A 20,615-nucleotide genomic window follows, 5' to 3' on the forward strand; every position below is an offset into this window, starting at 1 on the left:
GACATTTTTGGTATTTGAAACGTTATGCTCGTGATCTAGCAACTAGCTTTATCTGGCCTTGGGAACCAGCAGCCACATCAAGATGCAACAAAATATAGAGAAGGACAAGCTTGATCCAGGCCCAAAAGATTCCATGTAAATGTTTAGGACCATCACAGAACCATGTACAGAATGGTCAGCTCCCCATATCATCAATTTAATTGATTTTTTTTTTCAAAAGGCCTTTCCAGCCTAGTCAGACATATATTGGGAAGTATTCCTCGATCCTAGGGAATGCCAGCTAAAGCAATCAACATCAAGGCCATATACAGAAAGGTAAAGAGATCTGTAAAGGTGGATAATCAGACAACAGAATGGTTCAGCTTTGGCCTGAGGCTTTGCCTCAGATCTCACCGTTAACTCGGGGGAGGTGCAAACCTATAATCTTCAACTTTAAGTCAGATTGGCAAGCCTTCCCAAATTTATATACCTACATATCTTGCTACCTTTCACCCGGGTCAACAGGTCATAGGGCTTTTACCGTATAAACTATAACTCAGGATAGCCTCTCCTCCACCTTTGCTCAGGATCAGCTCTTTGTGACTGTCCCCATGGCAGAGCTATTTTGGGATACCTCAGTATGCCAAAATAGCTACTCTGTGTCTTTGAAACATGCCTGTTATTTTGAAATATTTTCCAAAATCACAGGTGCATTCTTTCAGCATTTCTGTACACCTTGGTGCAGGAGGAGAAAGGGGTGCCTTGAAATAGCACTTTATTTCGAGTTTAGGCTGTTGTGTAGATGTAGCCTATGAGTCCTACCAGACCCCCATCCTGTGAGTAAGGGCCTACAAAATTCACAGTCTGTTGTGTTAAATTTTACCATCAGAGGACTTTAAAAATAGTAAGTTTGGAGATTTCAGCTCATTAAATCTGAAATATCAGTGTTGTAATTGTAGGGGTCCTGACCCAAAAAGATGATGTGGGTGGGAGTGGCACACTTCTTCTAGAAGAGGCTGCAATGCTGCTACCCTTACTTCTGTGCTGCTGGTGGCAGCCCTGTTTGTGGCCAGGAGCCCAACTCTGAAGGTAGAGCCACCACCAGCAGTGCAGAAATAAGGATAGTATGGCATAGTATTGCCAGCCTTACCCTTGTGCTGCTGCCTGTAGAACTGGGCCCTCAGTCAGCAGCTTTCCAGCTCTGATGGCTTCAGTGCAGAAATAAGGATGACATGATATGGTATTGCCACCCTTTCTTCTGCACTGCTGCTGATAGGACACTGCCTTCAGAGCTGGCCTTTGTGGCCACCCAGCTCTGCAGGCAGAGCAGCAGTAAGAGTGGTAATCCTGTGTTTCTCCTGTTACCCCAGCACAGACTTCCAACTCCCTTGGAACTCCCTGTTGAGTCAAGACCTCCAGTTTGAGAAATTCTGGTCTCCCCGTGTAATTGTATAGTACAGGGCAGTGTTTCCCAAACTTAAAATGTTTGTGTACTCCATTTGAGACGTCAGCCTAATCGGTGTACCCCCTCATCCCAGTGCTTACCTCCTGATTTTTAGTAATGTATTTTCTGCCATGTACACCTTGAAATCCTTTTGCTGACCACCAGTGGTACACATACCACGCTTTAGAAACACTGGTATAGGGTACAAACACATCAGACTTCACTGTCTGTGATACAGTTTACATTGCCATGAATTTGATAGGGCCCTATGTGTGTGGGGAGAGAATGCAGAAGCATCAGTACCTTGCCCTGACAGGGCCACAAATCTCACCCGATCCCACTGAGGCCCAGGCCCCCTCAGCGAAATCTTAGGTCTTTTACCTCTGGAAACTGTTAGTTTTATCCTTTCAGTTGCAATGGGAACCAGCCACAAGTTGTGATCATAGAATCATAGAATCTTGGGGCTGGAAGGGACCTCAGGAGGTCATCAAGTCCAGCCCCCTGCTTCAAGTAGGATCATCCCAGCCAGGACTTTGTCAAGCTGGGACTTAAAAACCTCTAGCGATGGAGATTCCACCACCTCTCCAGGCAATGCTTTCCAGTGTTTCACCACCCTCCTGGTGAAGTCGTTTGTCCTAATATCCAACTTTCCCCTCCCCCTCTGTAACTTCAGACCATTGCTCCTTGTTCTGCCATCTGTCACCATTGAGAACAGTCTCTCTCCATCCTCTTTAGAGCCTCCTTTCAGGAAGTTGAAGGCTGCTATCAAATCACCCCTCAGTCTTCTCTTCTGCAAACTAAATAAGCCCAAATCTCTCAGCCTCAACTCATAGGTCATGTGCTCCAGCCCCTTAATCACTTCTGTTGCTCTCCACTGAACCCTCTCCAATGCGTCTGCATCCTTTCTGTACGGGGGGGGCCCAGAACTGGACACAGTGCTCCAGATGTGGCCTCACCAGTGCCAAGCAGAGGGGAACAATAACTTCTCTAGATCTGCTGGAAATGCTTCTCTTAATGCACCCCAATATACCATTAGCCTTCTTGGCTACAAGGGCACACTGTTGACTCATATCCAGCCTCTCATTCACTGTTATCCCCAAGTCCTTTTCTGCTGCACCGCTGCTTAGCCAGTCGGTCCCCAGCCTGTAACGGTGTTTGGGATTCTTCTGTCCCAAGTGCAGGACTCTGCACTTCTCCTTGTTGAACCTCAACACATTTCTTTTGGCCCAATCCTCCAATTTGTCTAGGCCACTGTGGACCCTATCCTTACCCTCCAATATAGCTACCTGACCCCCTAGCTTAGTGTCATCTGCAAATTTTCTGAGGGGGAAATTCATCCCCTTACCCAGGTCATTAATAAAAATGTTGAACAGTACTGGCCCTAGACTGATCCTTGGGGCACTCCACTTGAAACCGGCAGCCATCCAGATATCGAGCCATTGACCACTACTTGTTGGCCTGCCCATTAAGCAAACTTTCTATCCATCTTGTAGTCCATTTATCCATTCCATACCTCCTTAACTTATGGGCAAGAATGTTGTGGGAAACTGTCAAAAGCGTTGCTGAAGTCTAGGTATATCACATGCATTGACTTCCTTATGTCCACAGAGCTTGTTACCTCATCATAGAAGCTAATCGTATTGGTCAGGCACTATTTTCCGTTGATGAATCCATATTGACTACTTTTCATCACTTTTCCTCTTCCAAGTGCTCCAAAATGAATTCCTTGAGGATCCCCTCCATTATTTTCCCAGGGACTGAGGTAAGGCTGACCAGTCTATAGTTCCCTGGATTGTCCTTCTTTCCTTTTTGAAAGATGGGCACTACATTTACCCTTTTTCTAATCATCTGGGGTATCTCTGAGTCTCCAAGAGTCTTCAAAGATAATGGCCAAAGGCTCGGCAATGACATCTGCCAATTCCCTTGGTACCTGTGAGTGCATTAAATTCAGACCCATGGATTTGCGTACATCTGGTTTTTATAAGTAGCTCTTAACTCATTCCTTTCCTACCGAGGGCTGCCCACCACTTTTCCATGCTTCATTGTCTAGCACTGTATTGTGGGAGCTGTCCTTGTCTGTGAAAACTTAGACAAAAAAGCATTGAATACTTCAGCTTTTCTTACATCATCTATCACTAGGTTACCTCCCTCATCCAGTAACAGCCCCACACCCTCCCCGATAACTCTCTTGTTGTTAACATGCCTGTAGAAACCCTTCTTGTTGCCCTTCACATCTCTTGCCAGCTGCAGTTCCAATTGTGCTTTTGCTTTCCTGATTACTGCCTGACATTCTTCAGCCGTATATTTATACTCCTCCTTAGTCAATTCTACCTTTCCACTTCTTATACACATCCTTTTTGAGTTTAAGCTGACCAAGAATTTCCCTGTTAAGCCAAGCTGGTTTCCTACCATAATTGTGTTTCTTACTATGCAGCAGGATGGTTTGTTCCTGTGCCTTCAGTAAGACTTCTTTAAAATACTGCCAATTCTCCTGAACTCTCTTCCCCTTCATCTTCATTTCCTCAGGGACCCTGCCCATCAGTTCTCTCAGGGAGTCAAAGTCCGCTTTTTTGAAATCAAGGGTCTGTATTTTACTGCTCACCTTTCTTCCTTTTGTCAGGAGACTGAAATCTGCCATCTCATGGTCACTCCAGCCCAGGTTGCCACCCACTTCTATTTCTCCTACTAGTTCTTCCCTGTTCGTGAGCAGCAGGTCAAGTTGTGCATGGTCCCTGGTCAGTTCCAGCAGCACATGTACCAAGAAGTTATCCCCAACATTCTCCAAAAACTTCCTGGATTGTCTATGTGCTACTACATTGGTCTCCTGGCAAATGTTTGAATGATTAAAGTCTCCCCTGAGAACCAGGGCCTGTGATTTAGAAGCTTCTCGTAGCTCTCTGAAGAAATCTTCATTTACCTCATCCCCTGCTCTGGTGGTCTATAGCAGACACTAACTACAACATCACCTCTGTTACTTCCGCCTCTAAGCTTAACTCAGACACACTCAACTGGCTTTTCTCCCTCCTTACATTGGAGCTCTGAGCAATCATACTGCTCCCGCACATAAAGCGCAAGTCCTCCTTTTCTCCCCTGCCTGTCCTTCCTAAACAGTTTATACCCTTCCATGACCGTGCTCCAGTTATGTGAATCATCCCACCAAGTCTCTGTTATTCCAACCACCTCATACGTCTCTGACTGTGCCAGGGCCTCTAATTCTTCCTGTTTGTTTCCCAGGCTTATTGCACATGTGTACAAGCACCTTAGAGAAGTGGCTGATAGGCCCACTTTCTCCTCTTCACCCAGGAATCCAACTTTGTTGTTCCCTACCCCCTATGATGAATTAACAACTCAGCCAACTATCTTAATTAGTACTGCATGTGCTCCAGATGCCACCACTCAGATTCCTCACACCACTCGTTTTCCTCTTCATAATTTCATGTGTGAAACACCCAAAGGAAACCCTAAGACGTACTCTGAGCAGAACAATTAATGTCAACACCATGGAGTAGATGGAAGAGATTAATTTCTGGTTTGTGTACCAATATGCGTGAGGGAAGGATGCAATATATACGTAATGCAAGTGGGGATAAATTGCCAAACCAGATAATAACTGTATGTCAGACACCTTTGCCTGTATCACTTCCAGTTATGGTTATTAAACCATCTCTGCCAGGGTTATGTTCCAAGTCTCTGAAAAGCTTTCCAATAGCTGTCATTAAAAAAACAACAAACAACAAAACCAACCAAAAAGCAAAACCCCCACAAATCAAATTTATCTTGTCAGTTTGCCACAGAAATGTTTCTTTTCCACCTCCAATCCCCCATGAATGTAGAGTTTTCCCTCTGCTCAAAGGTACACACATCCCAAAATCAGTAATGATATAAGGTCCTCATTTTTTGAGGCATTAAGAAAAATTTAATTAGCACTAAGGATATCCCAATGGAGAGCTGAAATATCTTTTTCTTTTACAGAAACTTTCTCCAGCATCTTTGCTGCTTCCATAGGAAGTCTCTCTCGAGCCTTGATGACTGTAGAATTACCAGCAATGACAGTGTAGGATGTTGGGGTAAGGAGGCACCTTTCTTAGCAGCTGGCCTATGGCCATAAGATACACTTTCTCAAGAAGAGCTGAGGATAGATGTGGAGGGGGACTAGAGGACCAGGATGGAGACTATGTTACTCACTGAAATAAGACTACTTAACACATTTGTGGAACAATTACAAAATAACTATGAATAAATTAGGAAACTGCAGGGTTGCATGCCTCGTTACATAAGAATGGTCTTATCCAGTATGACCAATGTTCCATCTATCACAATATCCTGTCTCTTTTGATGGCCAGTGGTAGACAGTTCAGAGAGAATGAACAGAACAGGCCAAATTTTGAGGCATTCCCTCCCCTGTTGCCCAGTTGTAACTGCTGGCAGTTGGAGGTTTAGCAACACCCTGAGCATGAGGTTGCATCCCTTTCCACCTTGGCAAATAGCCACTTATGGGCCTAGCCTCCATAAATTTACCTAATCCTTTTTTACCCAGTTATGCTTTTTTGGCTTTTACAAAATCTCATCACAATGAGTTCCACAGGTTGATTGTGTGTCATGTGAAGTACCTCCTTTTATTTGTTTCAATCGTGCAGCCTATTAATTTCATTGGGTGATGTCATGTTCTTGTTACGTGAAGGGGTAAGTGATATTTCCCTATTTACTGCCCACAAACCATTCCTAATTGTATGGATCGCTGTCATAACCCCCTTTAGTCATCTGTTGTCTAAGAGGAACAGTCCCAGTCTTTTTAAGCCTGCCTTATAGATGAAGATGGTTGAGAATGTATGGCATGGTAGTCTCGAAACATGTAGTTAACACGTAGTTAACAATAGAAGCTTTCCTCAGCAGTAAATTGCATTTACAAATTAGAAATTATGGGCCCAACATGGAATTCCCTATATGCCCACATCTCTTGTTGAAGTCAGTGGAAGTTCTGGATGTACAGGGAATGAGGAGTTAGGCCTTAGATTTGTAGTTGTACCTTCGTACTTCTAGATTAATTGATTAATGCCATATTAACCACAGATAATTTTTAAAACTATATTCTGGTGGACCTCCCCATGCTTTATGGAAAATGGGGTATGAATATAATATGCATAACTCAGAGATGCTTTGGACAATACCTCTCATTGTCAGTGGTATAAGCCGCTGGAACTGTGTATCCTATTTTTGCGTATATCATTTTTTGTATTTGAAATTGAGTATTGTCTATGTCAGGGTCAGCAACAGGTGCCAAATGTGGCATGTCAGCTGATTTTCATCAAAGGAGGAGCTCAGCCCTGCCCCTCATCCCTGTTGCAGCTTGGAGTTTACTCAAAGCCAGGCTGCCTGTGGATTCACAAAAGCCCAGATAATGCTACCAACCACCACCTAAACAATAAAGCTCTGTATCTTATTTTATTAATGAAGCTGTTGTAAGAAGGACTATTAGTGACTATAAGAAGTATCATCAGAACTTAGGCTGTGCACAGAAATCACAAGGTCAAATTTTGGAAAGGTTGCTGACCCCTGGTTTATGTATTTGTGTTCCAAATGTTTGCGTCTATGAAGAACTCACCAGGAGGCATGGCTACGCTATTGTGTGAGGATTGCTTGCCAGGTGAATAGCAAAACTGGACCAACAATGGGCCTTACTAGGTGCCAATCCACATCTAAGGAACTTTGCTGTGAAGGCTCAGACAAGCACATAGACCATGTCTGCTGCCTGCGAAAGGGCTGAATCATGCATAGACGGGTGACTTGCTCATGCGACAATCTCTCATATTGGAGTATACTTTTATACAAAGAGAACAATGGAACTCCTTCCACAGGGGAAGGCTATAAAGAGAGCCAGGAGGACTTCTCCTTTGTCTTCAGCTCACTTTGGAACTTGGTGTCAAAACCAATGAGGGAGAAAGAACTTTGCAGTGAACTGGAGCTGACTTGCAGCTTTCACCTGATATAAGAACAGCTATTTAGGGTAAGAACTTACATTTACTGTATTCTTAGTGGAATAGAACAGGCTGTGCATTTTCCTTTTATTTTAATTCAGTAAGTCACTTTGCTCTGTCTGTTTATACTCATAACCACTTAAATCCTACTGTTTTTTGCTAAATGAAAACACTTCATAATGAAGCCCAGTATAAGTATTTATTACCCAGGGAGGCCTACTACTGTGCATATCTCCCTTTCATTGACAAAAGGGGCTTATTTCATGAGCTGTCTCTATACAGCTATTTAGCACAGAGCTAGATTTGGGGTTTTGATCACTTTTGGGGGTTGATTTCCTGGGTGCTGTGCCCTAAAACTGCATCCTCCCACAGCAGAAGTAAATCAGTGTTTGCGCTGCTCTGCAGGGAAGGCAGTAACCCCAAATCTGTACCTTGGCTGGGGGAGAACAGAGGATCTGTCCCAGCAGGACAGGATGATGGGAAGCCCCAGAGAGCAAGAAGGTGCATTTCAGTGACATGATCAGCACACTGGAGAACACTCCCAAGGTGTCTTCCATGACTGCACACCATCACAAATATCTACAGATTACATACAGTACTGACATACTTCACCAGACCATTATTGTTGATAAATACACTGTAGTAGCATTCAGAGGCCCCCGACAGGATTGACATTCATTGTTCTAGGTGCTACACAAACACATCAGAAATGGTTCTTGCCCTGCAGCATTTGGAATCTAAGGGCATGTCAGCACAGCAGCCTTATTTTGAAATAAGTTATTCTGGAAGAGCTATTCCGAAATAGCCTATTATGAAATAACACAGCTACACACAAAAAAAGCATTTTTCAATAGCACTTAAGCTGCGTCTACGCTACGAGTTAAAATGGATTTTATTATAATTGATTTATTAACACGGTTTTGTCAATTCGATTTTGGGCATCCTCACCTTCCCACATACTCCACACACAATCAACTTATTGCTGCCACACACAAGTCGCCAAAATTGACTGTTGCCAACAGTGTTTTGTGGGAACCTATACCACTGTTTCTGGAGCCCTGTAACATTCTGGCTATTTTCATTGGTGCAGCATGGGAAAAAAATGCCATGCAAGAGTAGTCAGCATGGATTCACCAAGGGCAAGTCATGCCTGACCAATCTGATTTGCTTCTAAGAAGAGGTAACTGGCTCTGTGGACATGGGGAATTCAGTGGATGTGCTATGCCTTGATATTAGCAAACTTTTTGATATAGTCTCCCACAACATTCTTTCCCATAAGTTAAGGAAGTATGGATTGCATACATGGACTATAAGATGGATAGAAAAGTGGCTTGATGGACAGGCTCAGCGGGTAGTGGTCAATGGCTCAGTGTCTGGTTGGTGGTCAGTTTCAAGCAGAATGGCCCAAGGATCAGTTCTAGGGCCAGTACTGTTCAACATCTTTATTAATGACCTGGGTGAGGGGATGGATTGCACCCTCAGCAACTTTGCAGATGACACTAAACTAGGAGGTCAGGTACATACATTAGAAGGTTGGGCTAGGGTCCAGAGTGACCTAGACAAAATGGAGGATTGGGCCAAAAGAAGTGTGATGAGGTTCAACAAGGAGAAGTGCAGAGGCCTGCACCTGGGACAGAAGAGTCCCAAACATTGTTACAGGCTGGGGACCGACTGGCAAAGTAGCAGTGCAGCAGGAAAGGACCTGGGGATTACAGTGGCTGAGAGGCTGATATGAGTCAACAGTGTGCCCTTGTAGCCAAGAAGGCTAATGGTATATTGGGGTGCATTAAGAGAATCATTTCCAGCAGATCTAGAGAAGTTATTGTTCCCCTCTGCTTGGCACTGGTGAGGCCACATCTGGAATATTGTAACCAGTTCTGGGCCCCCCGGTATAGAAAGCATGCAGACGCACTGGAGAAGGTTCAGTGGAGGGCAACAAAAATAATTCAGGGGCTGGAGCACATGACCTATGAGTTGAGGCTGATTGATTTGGGCTTATTTAGTTTGCAGAAGAGAAGACTGAGGGGCGATTTGATAGCAACCTTCAACTTCCTGAAAGGCTCTAAAGAGGATGTAGAGAGACTGTTCTTGATGGTGATGGATGGCAGAACAAGGAGCAATGGTCTGAAGTTACAGAGGGGGAGGTGTAGGTTGGATATTAGGGAAAACTACTTCACCAGGAGGCTGGTGAAGGACTGGGAAGCGTTACTGAGAGAGGTATCTCCATTGCTAGAGGTTTTTAAGACCCAGCTTGACAAAGTCATGGCTGGAATGGTTAAGTTGGGGTTGATTCTGCTTTAGCCCTTTAATTCTATGATTCTAAGTGGCTGTGGGTATCTGATGATATCTTCCCACATTTTATTTCCTACAGTTCATTTCCCTCATTCCCCTGCCGTGTTAACCAAATGTCCCTTTTTCCAGGTGGGATCTGGCTTGCCTGTATAAGAGATGTGCTTTTTATAATTGGGGGAGGGGAGGTGAAGGAGCTCCACTAGGGCTACATCCAGGCCAAGTATGCTGTCCAACACTCCGGGGCAGGACCCACCACCTGCTCCTATGACCAGTGGTCCCATGCTTGGATCAAAGTTTCGACCTGGCAAGGAAGAGCCTTAGAACAAGAATTTGTTTACATAGACATGGGCGCTACATTGAAAATGCGATGGATCATTGAATCAGTTATGGCTGCTTTGGTTGACTTCCCCCGAGTGGCTAAAAGACCCCCAACTCCAGCCAGCCCCAAAAATCGCATCTGCCAGGGTGACTTCCCCCAGGTGGCTAAAAGACCCCCGACTATAGCCAGCCCTCTGGCCTTTGGATAAATCCCATACAAAAGATTTCCTCTGAGAGGACAGCCACTCTAGTGACAAAGTATTTTCTTCTGTTGCCTGAAAATCACGTCCACCCAGGTAGACTTCCACCAGGCGGATAAAATACCTCTGAATAGCAGTCAGCCGCCCCGCCCCTCGCAGTATCCAAGATGTTGAGGAAGACTTCCCCCAGCCGGCTACAGGACCCTCACAGCTCGCAAGCTGTCTGGCACCTTGCACAGCACGTCCTTTTATTGGTTCGGGTCAAGCCATGTGATGAGGCTGGGCACAGGAAAGTTCCAGATGTCATGGTTCCTCTGAGGGGAGCGAAGGGAGGAGATGTGGGGGTCAGGACAAAATGTAAATGGCTGAAACAAGGTTTCTCATCCTATCATAAAAGCACAATCCCCACCCACAGCCTAGCTGCCATGTGGTGGTGGGGGGGTTGGGGGCAGCAGCTGGCACCAGGCAGTGCAGAAAAAAAAAAAGGCAGCTAGCAGAGGTAGACACAGAACCACAGACTCCACAGCTGCATTAATAGCAAAGAAAGAAGATTTTTCATCCTATCATGAGCCAACAGCCACGGGCTTCTAAGTGCTGAACTGACACGGTATTCCTGTTGCCTAATTCCTTTGCACCTAAGAGAAGTGGAGATGGAAAAGGCCAGAGCGCAGAACTATGGGGCACTGTGGGGCACATACGGGACATCTTGGAGGCTAATGAATTTGATTTAAAGACATGGCACTTCCTCATTACCCTTCATTCGGAATTTTAAATTCGAACTGACCACTGCACCTGTCAGGTTACCTGTCAGGATATTATGATATCGGTATTATGTCGATTTTTAGTGCACCATAAATCGAGCTAATGGACTTTACAGTGAAGACAGACACTTGGTAAAATTGGGCTAAATGACTTAAAATCGATATTATCTCAGAGCGTAGACATAGCCTTGGTTATTTCAAAATACAGCCTCTACACACAGAGGATACATCTACACTACAACAATCCTTCTTCCAGAAGAGATCTTCTGAAAAAGATCTTCAAAAGACCACGTCCACACACAAAAAAGCAGATACACAAATTGACCCACTCTTTCAGTAGAGAGCATCCACATAGGCCCAGCTCTTTTGAAAGAATGGGACAGGGAGTGAAAAATCCAGCGCCATAAGGACCGCTCTTTTGAAAGAAGGGCCTGGGGAGCATCTACACCATGCTTTTTTTTTTTGAAAGAATCATTTGAAAGAATGTACTGTTCCTGATTCAGGAGCAGACAAGGGCTTCTGGAAGAAGAGCTGCATACTTTTGATTTCAGATTGAAGGAGCTCATTTTGTGTGTAGATGCTTCATGTGTTCTTTCGAAGAAGGCCCGAATTTTCTAAAACAACTTCCTAGTGTAAATGCAGCCAAAGAGCCTATTTGGAAACAGAGCCATTGGATGCACTATGGCTTATTTTTAAATAGGCTCTATTCCCTGTCTTAACAGCACCTATTTCAAAATAGCTATTTCAGAATAGGCGCTATTCCTCATTGAATGAGGTCTACCAATTTTGAAATAAGCCGACTGCTATTTTCATTTGCATTTTGTAAATGTTAGCAAAGTTATTTTGAAATAACAGCTGTTATTTTGAAATAACTTTGTTGCGTAGACCTACCCATAGTATACACATGACAAATAAAAGGTCTGAGGAAAGGGAGACAAATATATGCAATCTGAAAATTATATTTGGATTATCTTTATTATTATAATTAGACGAACTACCCACTATCTCTATCTGCTCCTCAAACCATCAGTAACTGGCTAGTTTCTCATAGGCATTGTGTCAGAGATTGGATATGAGAAGACCTGAGGAGGAAAATGTACTGGCACTGTGGGATGGAATTCCATGCATACATGTGGATAAGTGGTGATGGCAAGGTCAGTGCACCGGGGAGGCGGTGCAGCAGGTAGGGCTGTGTTAGGGGCATATGGCAAGGCAGTGGTGAGGTGTATGTGGGGAGGTGTCACACAGCAGATACAAATGCACTGTGCAGGATCAGTACAGCAGACACGGAGGAGGAGGAGGGGTGATAGGATCCATGCCGCAGATACAGCTGTATTATGTGGCAGTGTGGGGCAAGGATGATGGGGTGTGTATGGAAGTGGGGTCAATGCAGAAAATGTCTTTGTAAGTTGATGGGGCTGCAGGAGGCAGGGCTGGTAGGTGCACGGGTGGTCATTGCAGCAGGCAGGAAGGTGTGAGTGGAGTCAGTGTAGCAGGCTGTGTGAGGTGTGGGTGACTGTGTGTAGTAGGGGTAGGTGCAGCAATTGGAAGTGTAAAGTGTACAGGGATGGTAGTCAGTGTGTGGGGGGAGTGCAGCGGTTAGGCCAATGTGAGAGGTTGTAGTGTATGTGGGGGGTGTCAGTGCACCAGGTTGGGCAGTGTAGGGTGTGAGAGGTGTCAGTGCAGCAGGTAGCGCTGTGTGAGATGTGGGGCCTGGTGTGTGTGTGTTGGGTCAATACAAGAGGTGGTGTGGTGGGAGGATTGTAGTGTTTGTGGGATGGGTCTGCAAGAGGCAGGATGGTGTGAGGTATGTGGGGCTTGAGTGTGTGTGTGCAAGATCAGTGCAGAAGGCAGGGCTTTGTGAGGGGCTGTAGGGTGTGTGAGAGTCAGTGTAGCAGGATGATGTGAGGGACAGTAACGTGTGGGGGTGAGTGGAGCAGGTGGGGCTGTAGTATGTGGGGGGGGGTGATCAATATAGCAGCCAGACAGTGTGAGGAGTTATAATGTTTGGGTCTGGGGGTTATAAATGCAGCAGGCAGGATGGTGTGAGGGGCTGTAACGTAGGGGTCTACAGCAGGCAGGGAGGATTAAAAGTCTGTAGTATAGTAACAAAGAGGAAGCCGTGCTAGTCTATACACTATCAAAACAAAAAGCAGTCAAGTAGCACTTCAAAGACTAGCAAAATAGTTTATTAGGTGAGCTTTCGTGGGACAGACCCACTTCTTCAGACCATAGCCAGACCAGAACTGTTCTGGTTTGGATATGGTCTGAAGAAGTGGGTCTGTCCCACGAGGTCTGTAGTGTGTGAGTGCAGCAGATGGGGTTGAATATGTGGAGATCAGTATAACAGGCAGGAGAGTGTGAGGGGCTGTAGTGTGTGTGGGGCTAGGATCAATACAAGAGGCAGGACAATGTAAGGGTCAAGGCAGCAAGCAAGGTGGTGAGAGGAGCTGTGGGTGTGTGTGTGTGGGGTCAGTGCAGCAGGCAGTCTTGTGAGGGACTATACTCTATTGCCTGTGTGGGGTCAGTGCAGCGGGCAGGGTGGTGTGAAGTACACATGGGTGGGGGTGAGAACAGCAGGCAAGGTGGTATGAGATGAGGGGGCGGAGCCTTGCCAGCCTGCTGGGGTGATAGGATGTATTGTGTGTGGGGTCAGGGCACTGCAAGGGGCTGTGTGTGTGTTCAATACAGCAGGCAGGGTGCTCTTTGAGGTTGTGTGTGGTGGGGCAGTCAGGGCAGCCAGCAAGGAACGCAGTGTGGGGGTCTGTAGTGTGTGTGGCTAGGGTGCGGACAGGAAGCAGGATGATGGGGGGGTGTCAGGGCAGGAGGGAGCCCTGGGAGGGAGGGACGAGCATATTGCCTGTGTGGGGTCAGGGCAGCAGAGGGGATGGCGTGAGTGACTGTGGTGTGTCTTTTGCGGGGGACTGCAGCAGACAAGGGCATGTGAGAGCTCTGGGGTATTGCCCGGGTGGGGTCAGGGCAGCAGGCGTAGGCTTGTCAGATTTTCAGAATCCTTACGCTGGACACGCACCGCCCCAGCCAGCCGCTCCAGCAGCAGGAACCTGGGCCGGAGAGCAGGGGACCCCGGCTACCCCGCAGCTGGGAGTCGGTTGGGGTGCGGAGCCTGGCCAGCAGTCCCAGCTCCGGGGCCCACGGCTAGGGATGACGGCACCTCAGCAGCCCTGCGGGACATTTTGGGTAAACCTGGGAGGTGGGACTGTCCCACACATTGCCAGGCACCTGGCAGCAGCAAGGCCAGGCCAGGGGCTGTGGGGCAGTGCCCGTGCGGGGTCAGGGCAGGGAGGTTGCTGGAGGGTGGGAGGTCGGAGCAGCGGGCAAGGTGCTAGATGTGAGGGCGGTGCGGGGGTCAGTGCCCTGCCGGCCGCCTGGGAGCGGGCAGTGCAGGCCAGGCCAGGCCAGGCCAGGCCGGCGGGGCAGGTGTAAGTGCGGTCCCCGGCCGGGCCCGCCGCGGCGCGCTGGAGGTGCGCGGCGCTCGCTGGCGGTGGTGTTTGCGCATGACCCCTCCCCGCCCGCTCGCTCGCTCCTTCCCTCCCTCCCGGCGGCGGAGGTTAGCCGGAGACACAGACACAGGCGGCTGCTCGGCGGCGGCCGCCGCGGCGACGCAGTGCAGAGGTGCAGGCAGGTTGCGCCGGCCCCGAGCCCTGTCTCCGTCGCGCCCCGCCTGCCTCCGGAGCCCTCTGCCCGCGGCGGCCCCTCTCCCGGTGTCGGGCCGGCCCCCCCGGCCATGAGCGCGGCGCTGGCTGTCCCCCCGCCGCGCCGCCTCCCCCGCCGCCCCCGGCGGCTGCCGGGCTCCAGGAAAGTAGCTTGATGAGTGTCCAAAGTAGCAGTGGAAGTTTGGAGGGGCCGCCATCTTGGTCCCGGCTCTCCACGTCCCCACCGAGCCTGCAGGGCTGCTCCGCGGCGGCGGCCTCCCAGCTGCACAGCGCGCCGCCCGGCAAGCCGCCCAAGGAAGGTAAATAGCGCGCTCCGTGCCCGCGGCGCGGCGAGGGGGCCCGGCCCCGGGGAGGGGCTCCGCCGCCGCCGCCGGAGGCCAGTCCCAGGCTGGTGGGGCCGGGTGCGCGGTGAATGGGGGCGAGGGCAGGCGGGAGACTCGTGCTCGTTGCGGGGGTGTTTCGCATCCGCACGCGGGGGGGACCCCCCGATCCAGTCGAGGGGGGATCCCCCCTTCTCCCGAGGGACGATCGGGAGACCCCCCCCCACCAAATCCAGCAATTTCACCCTCCTCTGTTTGTTAGTAGTAAAAGCGTCTTCCTAGTCTCTCCCGCCCCCTTCCTCTTCCAGGGCTACGGAGGGGAATTGATTAATGTTTGTTCATTTCCCTGACAATCTCCCGAGAAGGGGCGACGGGTAGTTCGCTGCTATTTTCAGGGCAGGGGTTTGCATCCTCCGCCCCTTCCTCGCCTGATTTTATTCCCCGGCACGGATGACAAAAGTAAAAGTGATTTGTTGGCCGTATTGGGTGAATGTGGCTGTTGTCGCTGAGTGGAAAGGGTCGGGTCCTTTTGGCATCATGGAGGTGGAGTAGAAAAAGATACCGAGATCAAGGAATTTGTTCCCATCGGGGAGCAGACACTTTTCCGAGCTCCTAATTTGGAAGACAAAAGTGACACGACACCTTAAAACCACCACGGAATGACTGCAACTTTCTCCTTTCCTCCATCACATCTTAGATGATAATATTTTTCTCCTCCCTCCCCTGCTCCTCCCCTCTTGTGTTATACCGACAGTGAGAGCAGGGTGTTGTGGGTGTTTGCAGGGAATATCTGTATGAAGGTTACGTGCAAACAAGTCTCTTTTTTTATACAGTTTCAGTTATTGTCCATTTTTCTTCCTTGCATTGAAATATATTGCCACAAGATGTAGCAATTATACAGCTAGTGAGATGCTTGGTGCTTTTGAACTAAAATGACTGCTCACTGTATACCAGTTACTGTTTGAGAACTTTTATACCCAAATGCATGTATTTGTAAAGGGGAAAATATGCATATTAAGCAGCTGTATAATTTGACTAGGATGTCCTAGTGAGTATTGATGGCTTCAGAATATTGAGTGCTTCTGCTCTCTTGTGTAAGAGCACAAGAAGCTGAAAACTTTCAAACTTAAAATAAGCTAATAAGGTTTTAGCAAGAAGTCAGATGGCTTTATTTAGAGGACGCTTGTGCAGTACTACAGCTTGAAGTACTACAAGTTTTTACTGGAGACCAATTTAAAGACTTGACAATGTGTTCAGCCCCTTAAAAGTGTACAAGTGTGTCGTCCACCTCCATGTCAGTAGTTAGACTTGCATCATTCCTTGTGACTTTTGCACATGCTCCTAGATATGAGATTGGCATTACTACTCTCCAGAAGATGCACAGATAGGTTGTGCGTATGGTATATGTTGGATGCTGAATGGAGCAGCAAGCATTCTGTACTTTAGTATGAGAAGACAGTGTTGTTTGTGTGTTTGTTATTGCATTTTTTTTAAAAAAAAGTTTGGGCTAGATTTACTAGGATTAGAATCAAAATATTTTAGTTTTTAGACAATATATTTTGGGTGCATATATTCACCTGTCATTATTGGGATCCTTGTTAGATAAATCTTAAATTTTTGTGGCAGAGTTCTGTTTTAAATTCTTTTTGTTAATGAGTGAGTAGCATAACAAGTGATCTTTGAACAGCTCTGACAAAACTATACAAACAGGCATAATTTTATATTTACATTTCCTATGTTTAAAATTGGTTAACAATTTTCTGTTTTTCCCACCTACCGTGATTTAGATTGTGCAGTTTAGAGGTTAGAGAGCAATAACAAAATATGCTGTATGCTTTAGCATAACATACTGTATATGTCTATATTAATATATTTTACTCACTGCTTATGCCTCTTCATTATTGTAGGGCTACTGGATTATTTCTGTTTGAAAAACATGTGAAATGCAAGCAGGTTTCGGAGTTTTTTTTATCGCTTTCCTTTGGGCATTAACACTCTACATTACCACAAAGAAACTTACATGTCAGAAGCACCTTGGATGAGACCAATAGGGCCCATGAAACAAAAATATTTTGACATATTTTTAAAATAACATTACAACTTTTTTTTACCATTTCTGTTATGTATGCATACTCTCTTATAGCACTTGATATTGCTGTGTATTACAGTAACTTATATGTGAGGCACTTGACAAAATATGTAGGGGAATTGTACAAAATGCAGCCTTAACAATATAGAAGAGACTATTGTTTTGTACTATTTGTTATACAGTATTTAATTATGTAGCTAAAGTATATGCAATAATATATAAACGGTAAAGATTTAAGGTGGCAATAACATTATTTTTAATGCTGTTGCTATGATTGTGGCATTCTTTTAAAGTATTTTGGTTGGAACACTGCTCTGTGACCTTTACTGGATATGTAGGAAGGAAACCTTTTGTGCAGGTGATAGCCTACAAGTTCTGCAGAGGCTGAGGATGATGGGATGTATTTGAATACCTTATGACTGACTGAGTTATTTTTTTGGGGGGGCGGGTCTGCGGTTTTGTGTATCACATGTTACTTAAATGCTTGCCACATTTTGCTGTTGGTAGTGAAAACTTGGGTGAAAACCAAAAGGCCAGATTTTGCTCTGCATTAGTGCTACAAATGTGTCACATAATTCACCAGTATTACTGAGTAAAATTGAGGTGTGTAAAAAGTTAACCAAAAAGCATTAGGCTTTTACCCTTAACTGGAGCTTGGTTGTTAACTTGGTGGCTGGCAAGAACCCAGGCCCAACCGTCTCAGGCTGTGTGGGCAGTGGGACCTCAGCCCTGGGAGTGCCAGCTGCGCCTCTGCCGCAGCCTTGGTTAGTGGTTAGCTGGTTAAATGGTATAACTTTAATTGTTTAATTGGTTTACTATGGACCTAAACATCAGTTCAAAAAAGTTAAATTTGTCCCAAAATTAAATACACACAATTGCTAGTTAGGCAGAAATGTAAGTTACGTGTATTAAATGTATACAACTTTGCAAATACTTGAAGACGTTTGAGGCATTTCTATAAAATATTGTCAGACTTTGACAATGTTTTTTTCACTAGATGTTTCTTGACAAATATGAATAATTGTTATTGTTTGTATTGTTAAAGCATCCATACTGTGTTAATTGCTGTCTGCACAAACATGAAAGCTCGGCCCCTGGCCTGAAGAGTACCCAATCTTGGCAGGTTGACCATGGGCACGCTACATCTTAAACTGCTCTAATCTGGCACTCTCTCATCTGGCAACATCCATAATATGGAATGATTGTAGGTCACCGGATGACCACTTTATTGTGGGTGAGGCAAAGTTTCCCATGGCCCCGTACATTTTTTACAGCGGCCAGTCCTGGGTCTTAGCGTTCTGTTCTGTTATTTAACTGTAATTTACCCCTCAATGTCTTCTAAGAGCTCAGTAAGCAGTGGAAGTGTTGGTAATGTGCAAGACAATAGTGACTTCCCATGGTATGGCAAATTCTCCCTTTGGCATTGGTCAGGTCCTGAGGGTGCTGGACTAGAGAGGGTCAGTCTGTACTATGCATAGTGTGTTGTTCAAAAGTATAAACATGAAGGCAGCCTGTTCATAGTGGCCCCATGTATAAATTTTCAATACATAGGTGCTTGGGCGACTTTCAGTTTGGTTTTTTTTTTCTCCTGTTATTCTGACTTGTGTGAAGTGTGGAACTGGACAATTGCAAATTAGTTACAGGTAAATCCTTAACAAGACCGCTATCGTTTGTTGATTCTGGACATCTAGTGGGAGGTATGGACTTTTGAGTTGTTTTATTGAAGTCAGTTGACATAAGGTAGTGGATGAAATCTGGGCAGTAAGTCAGACTTGTTCTATAATTTGAATAAATGTAGCACTTCTGAAAGAAAAAGGTTTAATGTTGGTACTGGCTTAAGCTTCCCTACTATCTTTATTGGTGTATTCACCAATGTTCCATTTAATCTTTTCCATCCATGTGCGGATTTTTTTCCCTCCGCGTGTAACTTTTTTTTTATGTGTGCACAGGAATGTGTGAATGTGCCCTGCTGGTGGAAACAAAACAGCTAGCTATGGGCAATCTATCAGCTGGGCGACATTTGAAGTTCTGCTGAATGAATGGCTGCACAAGTGCACAGCTTACAGAGCACACTGGTGTTCACCTTCTTGTTGTGGATTACCTGTTAACGTTCACCTTCTTGTTGTGGATTACCTGTTAACAAGCTGGCAGTCATGCAATATTACATGAATTTGTGATGTGCATGAAGTGAGGAATGGGAAAGGTCACTAAAATCATTTTAAATATGTGCCCTTCTCCAGAGTTTGACCCTAGTTTCTCACAAAGAGAGTAGTGTAATGTGATCATTGTGCTACGTAGACTATAGCATACTGATGCATAACTATTAGTTTCTCTTCTGGCTAATCTATCTGGTGTAAGATTTCACGCTTACTTCTCTTTACTATAAAAGAGGGGAACAACATTAAGGAAAGCTTTTATTTTACTTTCTATTAACTGCCAGTTTTCAAATAAAGGACGCAACATTTTTTCCAACAGATATTTTGGAGCATAAGCTTTTGTGGGCAAAGACCCGCTTCATCAGATCTGACGAAGAGGATCTTTGCCCACAAAAGCTTATACTCCAAAATATCTGTTAATCTATAAGGTGCCACAGAGCATCTTGTTGTTTTTGAAGATATAGACTAACTTGGTTCCCTCTCTGATACTTGTCAACATTGTTTCTGTCCCAAGTTGCTACACAACTACTTTTCGGTTTCCCTCTCTGTGTCAAGTAGAAGTAAATTCACTTCTTTGTAGGTATTCTCTTCTCTCATTACTAGTGACATCCATTTGAGACTCATTTAGACCCAGGTCATCTTAATTAGTTGCAAAATATTAGAGATGCAACAGTACAAAATATTATTATTATTATAGAGACCAACAGTACAAAAATATTCATGGATTCCAAGGCCAGAAGAGACCAATGTGATCAGCCTGTGTGACTTTGTAACAAAGGCCATAGAACTTCCCCCGAATAGTTCCTAGAGCATATCTGAACAGCTTATGTCGAAAGCAAGTTTTGCAGTAGTTTACTGTTTGAATAAGGAGCAAGAATGCGCACAATGTCAGTCTTGAGATCTCATGCTCTCTCTAAATTCCTGATGATAATGCAAACCACTAGCTTGTGGCATCGTAAACTAAGGCCCATGGTTCTCAAGTACTTACCTGATTCCCACCATGTTTCTTGCTTCAGTTTTTCATTGCTTGACCAGCTGGGCTGTAGTGATATGGAGAGGCAGTAGATCACATTTTCATTAAAACCCTAATATTTGCCTCCCCTCTAAAATCCCTACACAAATGAATCTCAGCCTGAAAACTGGCAGGGCTAGCTAGGTATGGCTTTCAGAGAGAATATTTCCACAAGACTTAATGTTAATTGGAAAAGGGTGTTCCTGAATTAATGCTCCTTAAGATACAGGAATTATCAGAGATGAGAAGTTTTCTAATGTTTGTTCTACTTTGCAGCAAAACAACATGTGTACCCATGTGCAAACACACACAGGGGAAAGGGGACATTTAGCATATTGAGCTGTCCTAGCTGAAGTCTGTTGCTCAGAAACAAAATTGTTGACTTGGAATCAAAT

At 45.6% G+C, this 20,615-nt stretch overlaps 1 protein-coding gene across 5 annotated transcripts in view; it reads left to right on the plus strand.

The window, feature by feature from the left end:
• The window catches only part of TLK1 (tousled like kinase 1), a 279,646-nt gene that overhangs the window by 100,293 nt on the left and 158,738 nt on the right, over positions 1-20,615 (plus strand). The window contains exon 1 of one of the 5 annotated variants that reach the window (XM_075002151.1): positions 14,533-14,942. The exons of the other annotated variants lie outside the window; for them this stretch is intronic. Coding sequence (XP_074858252.1) covers positions 14,798-14,942 — 145 coding nt within the window. The 5' untranslated portion in view covers positions 14,533-14,797. Of the gene's footprint in view, positions 1-14,532; positions 14,943-20,615 lie in introns of those variants that run through there. 5 annotated transcript variants of the gene reach the window in all.

The sequence above is a fragment of the Carettochelys insculpta genome, chromosome 8, assembly GCF_033958435.1.
Source record: "Carettochelys insculpta isolate YL-2023 chromosome 8, ASM3395843v1, whole genome shotgun sequence".
NCBI lineage: Eukaryota > Metazoa > Chordata > Testudines > Carettochelyidae > Carettochelys > Carettochelys insculpta.